Raw genomic sequence first — 13,734 nt, forward strand, 5'->3', positions numbered from 1 at the left:
GAAAAGATTCTAATTGAGAGTAATTAAAAGTTCAGTGGTTCAAAATGAGAGATTTGAAAGTTCAAGGGGAATGTGTAAAATTAGATGAAAATTTAGGAGGCCAAAGTAAAGTTTCCCCTTCTTTTCTTTTCTCTTTTTTTTTTTTTTTTTTTCCGTCTCTCTCCTCTTTCAAGCCTCTCCACAGCAAGTACCCTTTTTTTTTATGCTATGGAAACTGCAAGAACCAATGGCCTCTAATCAATTGTTAGACGCCGGAATGTGATTCCCCTGATCAATACAGAATGACCACTTCTATCTTGGTTTGAATTAGTGGAGCCAAATGTATTAACTCACTTTTACATTTGATGTTAAACGGTGAGTTAATACATGGACAAAACGCATTTAAAACATATTTTTCAGTTGGTTATAACTTATATAAGAACCCTTAACTTGCTGAATCTTTTATACCGTTTAAAACAATTCATCTATGTAGGTGAAAATGGATAACCCCGTTAAGATTGAAGGCCCCCATAATACTCTCTCCTAAAAAATAATTATGTTATTAATTTCAATTATGCTAGCAGCCAGGGCAAGCTAATAACGCTGAAATACACGGCATCGCTAATCCCCTAGTTTCTTCACTTCTTTTAGTCATTCATGGTAGTATCTGGTATGAATGGAGGCCAAAGCCTATGGCAACTACATCATAGTCCCGGAACAGTAGCAAGACCGTGGTGCTTAATATCTAAGACGTTGCGGCAGAGGGCGGGTAACAGAGTGTCATCCGATCCCACTGGTGAACGTATCTGGCCAACATCGGCGCGTGTGCTACCTCAAAGAATATATCCAGCCATGGTTTAAGGATCCACACCTACGTAGAATACCATCGTTGTAAGCTTCATGCAGGAGGTTGAACACAATTAAAATTGAGGGAAATTTGTCTAACCTTCTCGCCAAGCTATAATTGCGTTGGACAGCTTGCCAAATGAAAAGTTCAAGATTTTGTGGATCCATAGTAATCAATATAGCATCCTGGCTGGAAACAATCAAGTTATGAGTATGTAAAGTCCTGTTTCAGATTTCCTCTGAAGTAGAATAAAAGGGAGATTTTTTCCTTTTTTAATATATACCTTTTATCAACTTCCAATCCCATCATTCAGTCACGGTATTGATACAAATCATGAAGAATAGAGATACAAATAGTAACCGACTGGCATTCAAATCAGCTTTTGATCAGCAACCAATTGTCCAGAAAAAGTTCACATCTTTCAATTTGGCCATGCGACATTCTAAAAGATCATTATGGTCACATTCCATTGAAGGAAAAGCCTAAGCGGGGAAAAAGTAGACAAATGTCAAGCCATATCATCTATATTTACTTTTTTCAAACACTCCGCAACAAGAATAGTCCAGCACTCAAATCCTTCACACCTACTCGCTTGACAAAATTCTGGTCTAGTCCACAGTTCAGGCAACAAAAATTACCTGGAATGGAACCACATCACTGCAACTGGGAATTCTACTATTACCTTCAAGTCACATATCGGACACAGACCAAAGATATGCTTCCGTTTCTGTAGCTCGTTTCTCATTCGTCCTTTTAAACAATCCCTTCTCAAATCCTACAAGATGCAAAATAAAATCAATTAATCAATTCTAAATGCTAAACATACTTCTGTAAATCCTTTTTTGTTTCTTTGGTGTAAGTTTCCATAGCTTAACGGAAAATTATATATAAAACATTTGACAAGTGAACTGACCATTACTACGGTCAACTCCATCCCAATGTCTCCCTGGTCGTATACCATATCGATTTGGTGCAGCATCCAATCCTCTTTTTAACCAGCTGTGATTGGGAATGTCCTGAGGTATAATAAACCCTGATTCTTTCATCTTCTCGTTATCCCCTAGGTTCGGGAGATTCAATTCAGGATGCTTTTTCTGCAAATCTCAAGGAGATATGTTGAATCAGCATTAACTACTTTAATTTCAGAACAAAAAATAAGCAAGTCAATTACTTACCTTCACCAAATGCGCCATGGGATCACCCCATCTTAATCTCTCTTTCATCATGTTGTCGAGTTCCGGATCATCTCTGCAGACCAGGAACGCATTGATTAATTCCTAAAATAGCAACTAGGTGTACACAAAGGAAGACAGGAAAATGAATGTAACGATAGTGCCTTTATTGAACAGAAGATGTATAGACATGCAGTCAAGCACAGCTAATATATTATTCATCAAATCATCTTTTTGTCACCATAAGTAATCCATGATCAGTAAAGGACCCCAAATTTAGTCGGGCACCACAGAGGAGAACAGGCCAGAACCTGTATTTGCACCCACTTATTGTGCTGGATTACATTAACACTGTCATAAACACCAATTACAACAGCTTTTCCCCACCTATAAGATCTTCTAAACACATGGTAAAAAATATGCCCAAATATTTGTGGCATGATAAAATGTCTAAAAATACTATATAAAAAATTTGTCACTATGACTATACTGGAAAAAGCAACTTATGTCATTGAAAACACAGAACACGTTTAAATGAAAAAGGCACCTTGATATCTGACATCTTTAGTTTTACCTGGTTCGTGCAAATGGTTTGTCCTTCTCAAGTTCCAACTCCTGCAGCCTACCTTCAGCTTCCCGCTTTTGAGCCAAGCCCTTGCCCCATTCCAACTTTACCTCCTGATAAAAACACACAGCAAATGAATATTAACTCTCCTTCTACAAGAAACAGATAAAAGTTTATTTTTCAAGGAAAGAAGCTTTAAACTCAAGCTACAACACAGCAGAAAGAGAAATTAAAACTTGCTCACTAATTCCCCAAGTCCTCAACCAAGATGCACTTAACATATCTAGAAGCCTTTATTTCTCATTCCCCCATACTGGATTAGAATTTCTTCACCGAGTAGTATTGATAACCACCAAGTCTCTTTGAGAATTAACAGAATAACTATAGCAACACTAATAAAGTCTCTCAAGATATGAAAAAAGATGAGGAAAACGAGAACTTTCATAGCTTTGATGAACATCATCACATTGCAGTTGGTACAAGACTGGTTCTCTCCCCACCACAATTAAGTCCTCACAAACAATTGGAAAAAAATAAAAAATAAAAAATTAATCCTCAGCTCACACACATCCACAGGGGCATAGGCCCCATACCCCAACTAGCCCTTATCCCTCACAACCCAACTGGCAACATTTCTATCCTTGACAAAAATTTAACATGATATTTTTTTTTGATAAGTAAAAATTTAACATGATATTTAATCATTAGTCAAAATCAAAGATCCATAATTTTAGAATAAAATGAAAAGCTTATTCAGCCAAAGCTAAAATAGACATCACATAACTGAAGAAAGACTAGGAGCATCAATTATTGCTCCCAAATGGTTGTCCAGACATCCACTCATGACAAACAATTTTTTTTTTTATAAGTAATGTATATTCATTCAAATCATAGAGGGGTGCAACCCTAGTACACAGGGATTATACAAGAGAACCCTTAAATTATAGAAAAAGAAGAACATAACTCCAAAAACTCAGAAAAATTAGAGACATGGACACTATTCCAGGCCACTTTCCATGTTTGTAGCATCATCTTCTTTACCATTCATATGTATAAAAATAAATAGAAGGAAAACTTTCTGCCAAGTCATATCTATGCCATTCAACTTTGTGGATGAGTTCAAAATGTCCTATTTAAAGAATAAACATTAAATTTATAATACAATATACTATGACACCTGACATATTCAAAAGAGAACCACCATAAAGTTGCTCAGACATAGATCACTTGGAAAGTGTTCATTTTTATATATATATATAAGTAATTGAAATATTATTAAAAGCGCAAAGCACAATCTAGGTACACATGAAGTATACAGGAGAAACGCCTATCTAGAAGGAGAAAAAGAACACAAAAAAAAAACCTTGTAAAGTGTTCCCTTTTAAAAGCAGATTTTTTTTGCAACAGTCTAAAGTGAATAACTCCCAATACTTAAATTTCCTATATGTATAGAAATAGAATCTTCACCACCCCCCCATCATGAAAGAAGAAATGTCAAAAAGGCCACAAACATGGCTAAAAAGGAAATCTAAAGGTTGATAATTTGAAGCTGTTACTCTTTTGTGTTAATGCTTTAATATAAGCAATCTAAAACTGGGAAACTCTGTGTCACATTCAAGACACAAAATTTCTTGATTACCACAAAATACACACACACACACACACACATACAATTTGCCATATTAAAGGTTCAGCCACTAGGATGTGTAATTTTTATAACAAAAGTTATTACTAAAATTTCTTTTGGTAAATAAAGCAAATTTATTAAAAGCTGCAAGAAGCGCAACCCAAGTACACAGGAAATATATAAGATAAAAACACCCAGCAAGATCAAGAACAAGGAAAAAGATCACAAAATCATGCATGATAGTTATTATTAAAATATGGTCAATTATATTGATAAGAATAATTTCTGTGGATTCTGGATCATGACACAATTCACTAGTCAAACATGACTCACTATATCACAACTCAAGCATGACATATTCAAGGTTCTATTCCAAATTACCTTGGGTTTCTCTTCTACTTTTACTTTCTGCCTTGATTTGAGGAACTCTTCCTTCGATATACGCTCTCCTGCAGCATTGACGAGTGAGACAAAGCTTGCATGCACCACCAAGCTAGACATAACATTAAAAAATTAACAAAAAAGACTTTTCTTGACCTTTTATCCTATCACGATATACAGGTTCCGCCCCTCGACCACTTATAGAAGGATCCATCTTGTTAAACCTACACAGAGGAACAAATATCAGACACAATAAACAACTTACATTTACTAAACCAAAAAAAAAAAAAAAAAAGAGCATAATAATATAAACCTCAAATCTATATTCCTATTTGTGGCCGTGTTTATTAGAGTAATAATACATAAAAGAACTGATCACTGACCACAGTAATATTCTACATTAATCCATAACTCTATTCCCTTGCCCCATACTAAAAGGAAAGAAAAATAATCATACACCATAATTCAGACAAAATTCTAATCACATACAAGCAGACCAGATAGACTTTATATATAGTGAGGATTGTAAATCATGACCATTTATGCCAATGCCTAATGCACATACACTCACAGACAAGTATTTGTAGCTTCCCCTTATAGAGGGCAAAGCCAATTTTGACCATTATGGAAACTACGTAACCAATGCATGCGTTTGTAAGCTTAATACTGTAAATGCTGACTGTTAGAGAAGATCATATATGTAGCCTCAATGAATCCTGAAGGAGGATTCCATATAGCCTACCTTCCTAGCCTGGGCACAATTAACGCAGACCCTGTTGCTACCCATGCAAATGGGAACTTATCCAAAGGTTGCATGCAACAATGCTCATCAAGAAAAACTTAAATATCACTCTACTGCAGCATTGGATGAGTACACCATCGGAACAAGAGGTCAGCAGAAGTTTGTTGACTTTATGTAAAGTCTCATTGCTAGCTACAAGAGAAACCAAACGTTCTAACAGCATGATACAAAACACAAGTTATATATGGCAACTAAGCTCACGATGGATTGGTTTTGAATGTGCATATAAGACAAAAAAATTTGAAATGAAATATTTAAAATGACTCAATAAAGATGGTAAGCATAATTCATTGACCATGAAAGTGACATCATCAGAGTGAATTTAAAAAGAAATGTGAAATTTCAACATCATAAAGTAGTTGTATACCTCAACCAATCATTCTTCTTAGTTCTAGCAATCTCTTCACTGATGTCTTGACCAGAAACCAGGCCTGTTTTTTGTTGCTCTTTCACTGCAACTTCCTTTCGGCTTTTCCTTGGTGGAGAAAGGTCTGTCGGCAAAGATGCACCTGAAGCATTGGTTTCGATTCGATGTCTACGTGGAGGGGAAAGATCAGGCGGCCCATTTCTCCCAACATCCTTCCGGCTTTTCCTTGGAGGTGAAAGGTCTGACCCCAGGGAAGCGCGGAAGTCATCTTGATATGGAGAATCACAACGACCCCGTCGAGGAGGAGAAATGTCAAGTGATGGTGATGGTGTACGATGACGCTTCTGCTGCTGCCGTGGAGGTGACAAATCAGCATCTGCTTTGTCAGATTCTAAAGGCCTCACTCCATGTTCTGATGAAGGTGTGTCATTCCAAACCCTCCGTTTGCGAGGTGGAGACATATCAGAGTTCAGGTCAGTGGAATATGCACGCTTTGTATCACGTTCAGGTGATGGAGTATGGTGGTGTTTCCGCCACTGCCGTGCAGGTGACAAATCGGTGTTATCTCTGCCAGAATCTGAAGGCTTCAGTTCAGGTTCTGGTGAAGGTGTGTCGTTCCGAACCCTTTGTTTACGAGGTGGTGACATATCAGAATACGGGTCACTAGATTTCCCATGTTTAGGAGAGAGTGGAACCCAACCACTTCCATCGTCTGATATGGCATTATATGGACGCCTGGCCCTCAGTTGTTCGAGCCTCCTCATCCGCTTAACCTCAATGTCCTCATCAACTTGTGGCTTCTCTTCATCTACATAAAACATTAGAAAATGATCATCACCATAATAACACACATAACCCAGAATGGCAAACCATATAACACAAACAGAACATGATGACTTTTTACCATCTGAATCTTCATTTTCCTCAGCAAGATTTACTGGTTTCTGCCAAACTGGATCTTCATCCACAACTAAAACGCCCCTCGCATCTGGTTTACTTTCAACCTTCTTTTTCCTCTTCTTCTTTTTCTGCTCTTCTTCACCATTGCTCACGTATCTTTTTAGATATTCTTTAAGGGACTTGGGTCCCGAAGTTGAAACCGCCGCCATTGCTCAATATCAATGAAATTCCTAAAATCAAAGTAGATTCTTATTATAGAGCTTAATTTCATGCCAAATATAAAGTTACTCCAGTAGGTTTCCTAGCAACATCAAAAGGGTTTTTAGCTCCTCTACTACTGCCAAAACCCAAGCAGACTCTATTAATGGGCTACAATTGCCTATTTCAGCATTTTAACTATATTTTGGAATTTTCCACAGGCGCAAAAAATCAAACACAAACCAGGCAATAGCAAAATCAAGTTGAATCCAATTTCAATCAGACGATTTTGAAGAAAACAGTCAAAAGCCATCTTTTGTGTCAAAGAAGAACGAAGAAAAAAGGTTTGAAAGACAAAAATAAGTTAAATAACCACTAAATCAATTTCCCACAAAAAACAAAAAAAAAAAACCCAGCAATACCCAATCACTAACCTGTGCTGGACAAAGAGAGGAAGAAACAATTAAAGAAAACCCATCAAATTTCACCCAGGAAAAATTGAAAATTTATCTATAAAAGTCATAGAAAGGATCCTAAATCAATTTCCCACAAAAAAACTCAGCAATACCCAATCACTAACCTGTGCTGGACAAAGAGAGGAAGAAACAATTAAAGAAAACCCATCAAATTTCACCCAGGAAAAATCATACCCAAACTTGTTAAAAATCATACAAAGAAACCAATCATCCAAAGGTCAATACTTTACCACTAAATCAACTTCCCACACACACACACACACACAAAAAAAAAAACCCAGCAATAGCAATACTCAATCACTAACCTGAGGAAGCAATATCCAGCAATAGCTATCTTTAGTTTGTTTCTCAGCCTCCCTCTATCTTAGCATCTCACTCTCCGCTCGTCTCTCTCGATCTTTCTCTCTGTTCTAGACAAAGAGAGGAAGAAATTAACAAAGAAATAGGAGGGGAAGTGGGAGTAGTTGCATTAAAAAGACAAAAATGTACAAACAACTTTTCAAGTTCTTTTTATTCAAGAAGGTCAAAATAGTCATTTTACTCTCAAACAAAATTTTTACTGTTCCTGTGGAATCGGTGCTTTTATTATAGCTTTAAGATTAAGATAAAAGACAAAAATATCCACACAACTTTTTAAATGCATTAGATTCATGAAGGGCAAATTAGTAGTTTCGCAATCTAAAGAAATGTCAAAAGACAAAAATAACCTTATCTAACTAAATCATGATGAACAAAGAGTAAGGGTAAAATAATAGTAAAATAATAAATTTAAAGTGCAAAAGAAAAATCACCGTTTGCTTGCATTCCCACTTTTTATATATCTTTAAGTAAAGATATTAGATGTATATATGTGTGTTTATTAATTTATGTAAGCATTAAGCACCGGGATCCTAACAATAGCTGGAAAATTGCTCATCAATTTTTTTTTTAAATCTTAGCCATTGAAGCTCATCTAAGGGTCTAGAAGCTGCCATGTGTCTCACTAATTAAAAAATAATAAAATATCATTTAAATTTCTAAAAATATATATAATAAAATAATAAAAATATATGGGGTGGCCGACCACCCCACCTAAGACATGAGAGCCACCCCCAAGGGCCAGTTGGGGCCACCCCATGGCCCTAGGGGTGGCCGAGTATTATAGGGAAAAATTCTCTGCCTCATTGAGAAATCACAGTTGGCTGGCCATTAGTGAAGGATAATTGGATAATTTGCTCATGCTCTTTGCTCTGTTGAAGATGTAAGGGAATAAAGGTATTGGGGACAAATTGATGACATGGATAATAAACAAAAACTGAGCACAAATTGAAAGCTTTTAATGTGCATGATTCTTCTTCCCACTAACTTATAAATTAACATTAATGCTGGCAAAACATGTTGGTACACAAGCATCAATAGGCTATAGAAGATTATATTAGGCTTGGGGAATGGGTGAGACCAGCTAACAGATAAATTGCATTATAGCAGAGAACAAATTATCTACTCAATATGGTGAAAATATGTGTGATGGGGAGGCTTTGTCTCTCTATATGCTAGATTAAGGTATCTGATGACATGGATAATAAATCAGCTGACTGTACACTACAAATTAGTCCTGACGCTATTACTCTCACCTTGGGAACATCCTTAGCATAATAACATAGAATTAAGAGTTGTGAAATGCTTGACTTGGTTCTCAGACCCATTGCCCTGTTCAGAGAAAGATTTGTTCATTATGGTTGAATCTCAGGCCCTCTAGCAAGGTATTTGTTATTTCTTTTCAAATTTCTTACTATCGCTTCTCTCTCTCTCTCTCTCTCTCTCTCTCTCTCCCTCTTTCCTCGATGCAGGTAATGAAAGTCCATTTTCTTTTACTTTAATTTTAAGAGTCAAGGGTATATACGTAGTTTTTATCCATCAGATAAACGTTTTAGGATTTTATTATGTTCTTATGTTTTATGTGTGGGTTTCACTAGTTACAATGTGTCCCTAAACTTAAAAAAGTTACAATTGACTCTCTAAAGTTACAATGTGGGTTTCACTAGGACAGTACCTTTTTTTTTTTTTTTTTTGGATGAATAAGTAAAATTTCATTCGACACTAGAAACAAACTAAACAACCAGCTACAACAGCTTACACACAACAAAGGAGCCTACAAACAGGCTCCTTACAAACCCAACTAGAAACTCCTCAACCAGAGACTAACTAATACAAACATCCAGCTTCTAAACTCAGAAACTAGGACAGTACCTATCTATAATCTTTATGGAAAAAAGAAAGGTTCCCCTATTCTAAGATGTTCCATCAGATGCTGAAACCATTTTTCTACTTCTTTTAATTTTTCATCAACTAATTGGACTTTTAATCCTTCTTATTTGACTTATCTTTTTAATCTACTTTTTTTTTTTTTTTGCAAGTATTTGATCAACTGATTGGAGTGTACCATCAGATGCTGAAACCATTTATCTTCTTGATTGGAGTGTACGAACTCAGAGTTCTATTCCCATAGCAATATCCTCTCCAATCTCTCCCATAGCATTATGGCTGAAGATGTGAGGTTTTTGGCCATCCCCCAAAAATCACCAACTCAAAACTCCTCTCGAAACCCAATTGGTTTGACAGCCCAGAACATTTCAATTCAACCACAAAACCTCCAAAATCAAACCCCAAGATTTGCAATCAATTAATCAACTACAACTGAACAAGAACACCTAATCAACCCTTCAATCACCGAAACAAATACCCAAATTGATTTAAGCTTCATCAACCACAATCACCCGAAATCAATATGAAACAGAGACCGAAATAACGAATCTAAATCACAATACATGTCAATTTTAGACCCACAAAGAAATAAGTACCAAATCACAAAACACATCAAATGAAACCCTATCTTCTTCCAAAACAAACCGAGAGATGAGAGATAGAAATACAGAGAGAGGGCGAGAGATGAGAGATAGAAGAGATGGAGAGAGATACCTGGAATCGAGAGACTGAACGGCCGCGATTCACAAATAAACCCTAAGAAACTTATTTCGTAAAACCCCTAATTTTTAAAACAATCGTTGACGAGCTGTGAGCCGGATAGGAGAAGGTTTTGAGCTGGAAGTGACGAACTGGAACGAAGAAGACGAAGTGCTTGGCCTTCGCCGTCTCCGGCCGTCGGTGAGAGGAGAGGGAAGAAAAAAGAGGAGAAAGAGAGAGGGGGAGGTGAAAGATTTTTGTATGAAGAGAGCAAACTGAGATGAGCAGAGGGGGAGGCGGTTACGAATTTGGGTGAAGAGAGAGATTGATTTCAAGAATAAATGTTTTTTTTTTTTTTTTTTTTCAGTATTTGGCAGACACTAGAATCTCTCCTCAAGAAACAGCATTGACGGAAGTCTCATATGTTTGTCGTGCAAGGGTGTTTTTGAAAGCAAAACGGCAAGTTTAGCTGGATTTGTTTTTAATTAGATTTTTTTTTTTCCAAAAATTTTATTTTAATAACTTAAACTTAATAAAACGATGTCGTTTTAAATTTTTCATCTATTTTGACTGTGCTAACTAATGAAGTGGCCAAATTATAATTAATTGGTAGTTTGAGGCTATTTTGTTACATTTTGAACATTAAGAGATTAAATTACAAATGACTTAGTTGAGTTAGGCCATTTTATATTTTTCCTTTTAAAAAAAAACAAAAAGCTGTTTCTTAAGTTTTGATCCATGTAGCTAGAATTTTGGAACAAAATTGTGTTTTTAAAAATCTTTGGGCCCAATTGAGTTTATGAGAGATTGATTAGTAATTAGGCCATAGATGGTCTTAGTTAGATGAAAGGGCCCAATCGGGTCATCTTGACTCGTCCCCCGAAAAGTGAAGCTCTGGCCCATTAAGTTTTTTTTTTCCTCTATTAGCTCAGGCCCATCAAATTGACGTGTGATACATCTGAGCCAAAATATTCATGGCTTCTAGACTACATCAATTTTAGTATCACAACGTTGTTGCAACAGCTCAAGACAACAAGTCCAAGCAAAAATTGCCTATATTTGCAAGCGAATCTGCCCTGTTTGTTTCGGAGGATTCTTGGTCTGTCTCGAAATCAAACGGGAAATTTTTGTTGCTTTCTTATTTTGAGGACTTTGACCGAAGTACGAGCTCAAATGTGCAACTTAATTATCAATTTATTCATAATTATCCCATGGCTCAAATTTTTTTCCTTTTTTAATGCTTAAAAAAAAAAAAAACTTAGAATAAATCCGATTACTGGGAGATGAATTGGGGTTTCGATAACTAATGAGAGTTCAAAATTTGAATGATTCGGGGACCAAAATCATTAAAAATTAATATCTTCGCATATCAATCATAAGTAGAATTTTCTGTAACGTGAAAACCATTACATACATACAATAATTGTAACACATCCTTCTCTTCCATTACATATTAAGAAATACTAATAATAATACTATTTACTGTATGAAATTGTGTTGGAAAATAGAGTTTTTATTTATAAAAAAATAAAAAATAAAAATAAAAATAAAAAAGCATGTAATAGTCCTTAGAAAAAATCTCATTTTGACGCTTTTCTTAAAGCCCAGTTTTGAGCTTTTCTTTTTAAGAGCAAAAAAGTGAAAAAGTGCATTTTAAGTGTATTATTAAACGGATCTATTTTTGTTAAGTACTAAAAGCATTTTTTAAGTTCATTCACACAATTTCAAACAAACTTATACAATGGCCATATATACAATTAGAAGATGTAATAGTGAGAATTAGCATATAACGATATTAGACTGCGCCGATGAAGCTCCATAAAAGAAAGAAGTGGTCATACGTTGTTCCCTTAAACTTGAGCTGCTTCAAGTTCAGCATGAGGACGTTGGGTGATGCAGATAACGATAAGATCAGGAATGGCTCGGAGGGTTTGACCGAACCAGAAGATAAAGCGCTTCAACAGATCCAGCAGCATTTCATACCAAGGTGATATGATTACGAGCATGGGAAAAACATCCCAGAAAAGTGATGATGAGAGAAAGAGGGAGGCTAGCAATGAAAGAGTGAGGGGAGCGGAGAAATCTCCTGGTCTCAAGCGAAGTCGCTCCACAGTGAGAATAAGAGGGAGCTTGACGGAGGTGAAGAGGAAGACTAATGTGGCAATTATGGCAAGAGCCAGACATGCCATCACGAAGAGTTGGTTATTCAAGTCAGGATGATCTGGAGCCCAAGGCTTGGCGAGATTGATGAGTGGGGGAACCACGTATCTAAAATCTACCACCAGATGCATATTCTCCATTTCTCCTCTGCCGATCTACTGAGAACAAGTATGTGTTCCCGGAAGACGACGTTGGCATGTATTGTGTTTATACGCATGTGGACTCGTGGAGGATTGTGGCTTCGCGGTTGGGTCGGTGCACTGGGTGGGGTCCCAAAGACTCGAAAACGCGTGGATTTTTAGCGCAAAATTCCACACGCTTTGTGGGGGATAGTGGTTTTGCTTCAAATTCAAAAGACTTCGCAATCTAAAGAAATGTGAAAAAAGACAAAAAAAAAAAAATAACTTTATCAGACTTAGCCAATGATGAACGAAGAGTAAGGGGAAAATAATAAATTTAAAGTAAAAAGAATCTTTGCGGCTTTGCGAGTTGGGATAGCCCATAAAAGCTGGAAATATAAATACCGTACTTTCCCCCATACCAAACTATATTCATTATTCACCCATAACAGTAAAATAAATAAATAAATCTACACAAAATTGCAAGAGAGAGAGAGAGCGGGGGCGTGCCTCCAAGGCTCTAGCATTATGCAAATTGGTCATCCGTTTATTATGAAAGAATATATATATGCATCTGTTCGTAGATTTGCGATGCAAATTTGTGCAAATTGATCCAAATTATATATGCACATCATCATATCTTAATTTTTTTAATCTAAATTATAAAAGTTAAAAGTGTTTACTGTTATAGTTTACCAAAATCCAAAGATCGTTCTATGGTAGGCCCCATCTTCTTGGGGAGGGAAATTTGCTGGCAGTGGCAGGTCAATATCCGCAGCTTTTCCACATCTTGCCGTAACAACAAATTTCCCCCGATTTAACGGTCCAAAATGCAATATTGGAACTTAGTCGGCCCAGATTTGGAAAGTTAATGTACTAATTAATCTCTTAAGTTAGTTTTATGATCAATAAGTTTCATTAAAAAATGTGATTACTCTGACTATGCTATGCTAAATTATCTTTTATAAGTTTCTTTCGGTGGGAAAATATCATATAATGTAATCATTCTATATAAATTTTTTTAGTTTAGTTCAGTTTTTTTTTTTAAATGTATATTTTTAAAAAAAAACTAAATAATAATAATAATAATAATAATAATAATAATAATAAAAAGAAGAAAGAGAAATGCTCGGTAATTATGCCTTTACTTTTCTAGTGAATAGAGAAATATTTTCTCTCGGATGAAGAGAAATATTTG

At 36.0% G+C, this 13,734-nt stretch overlaps 1 protein-coding gene across 4 annotated transcripts; it reads right to left on the reverse strand.

Annotated features, from left to right (window-relative positions):
- Positions 1–520: 520 nt before the first annotated feature.
- Positions 521–10,673, reverse strand: LOC132173633 (uncharacterized). 4 transcript variants are annotated; one of them, XM_059585179.2, is made up of 13 exons: positions 10,273–10,673; positions 7,620–7,719; positions 6,645–6,870; positions 5,741–6,548; positions 4,728–4,795; positions 4,572–4,639; positions 2,573–2,676; positions 2,002–2,074; positions 1,740–1,920; positions 1,509–1,601; positions 1,110–1,308; positions 926–1,015; positions 521–850 (listed from the first exon to the last, which is right to left on the reverse strand). In XM_059585179.2, exons 3-10 carry the CDS (start codon positions 6,847–6,849, stop codon positions 1,516–1,518), a joined length of 1,593 nt encoding a protein of 530 aa, XP_059441162.2. In that variant the 5' UTR covers positions 6,850–6,870; positions 7,620–7,719; positions 10,273–10,673; the 3' UTR covers positions 521–850; positions 926–1,015; positions 1,110–1,308; positions 1,509–1,515. The 4 variants fall into 4 exon arrangements, with proteins under 4 accessions (XP_059441162.2, XP_059441159.2, XP_059441160.2 ...); XM_059585176.2 differs by having other exon boundaries at positions 1,110–1,601; XM_059585177.2 differs by having other exon boundaries at positions 1,110–1,601; positions 7,620–7,724.
- Positions 10,674–13,734: the final 3,061 nt, after the last annotated feature.

The sequence above is a fragment of the Corylus avellana genome, chromosome 3 (genome assembly GCF_965113065.1).
Source record: "Corylus avellana chromosome 3, dhCorAvel1.hap1.2, whole genome shotgun sequence".
In the NCBI taxonomy this organism is placed as follows: Eukaryota; Viridiplantae; Streptophyta; class Magnoliopsida; order Fagales; family Betulaceae; genus Corylus; species Corylus avellana.

Coding starts and splice junctions, on each gene's coding strand:
- LOC132173633 (XM_059585178.2), bottom strand. CDS start 6,849: ATGGCGGCGGTTTCAACTTCGGGACCCAAGTCCCTTAAAGAATATCTA. Junction 2,075..2,572: donor AAACCATTTGCACGAACCAG/GTAAAACTAAAG, acceptor CCTGGTCTGCAG/AGATGATCCGGAACTCGACA. Junction 1,602..1,739: donor TGGAGTTGACCGTAGTAATG/GTCAGTTCACTT, acceptor TGCATCTTGTAG/GATTTGAGAAGGGATTGTTT.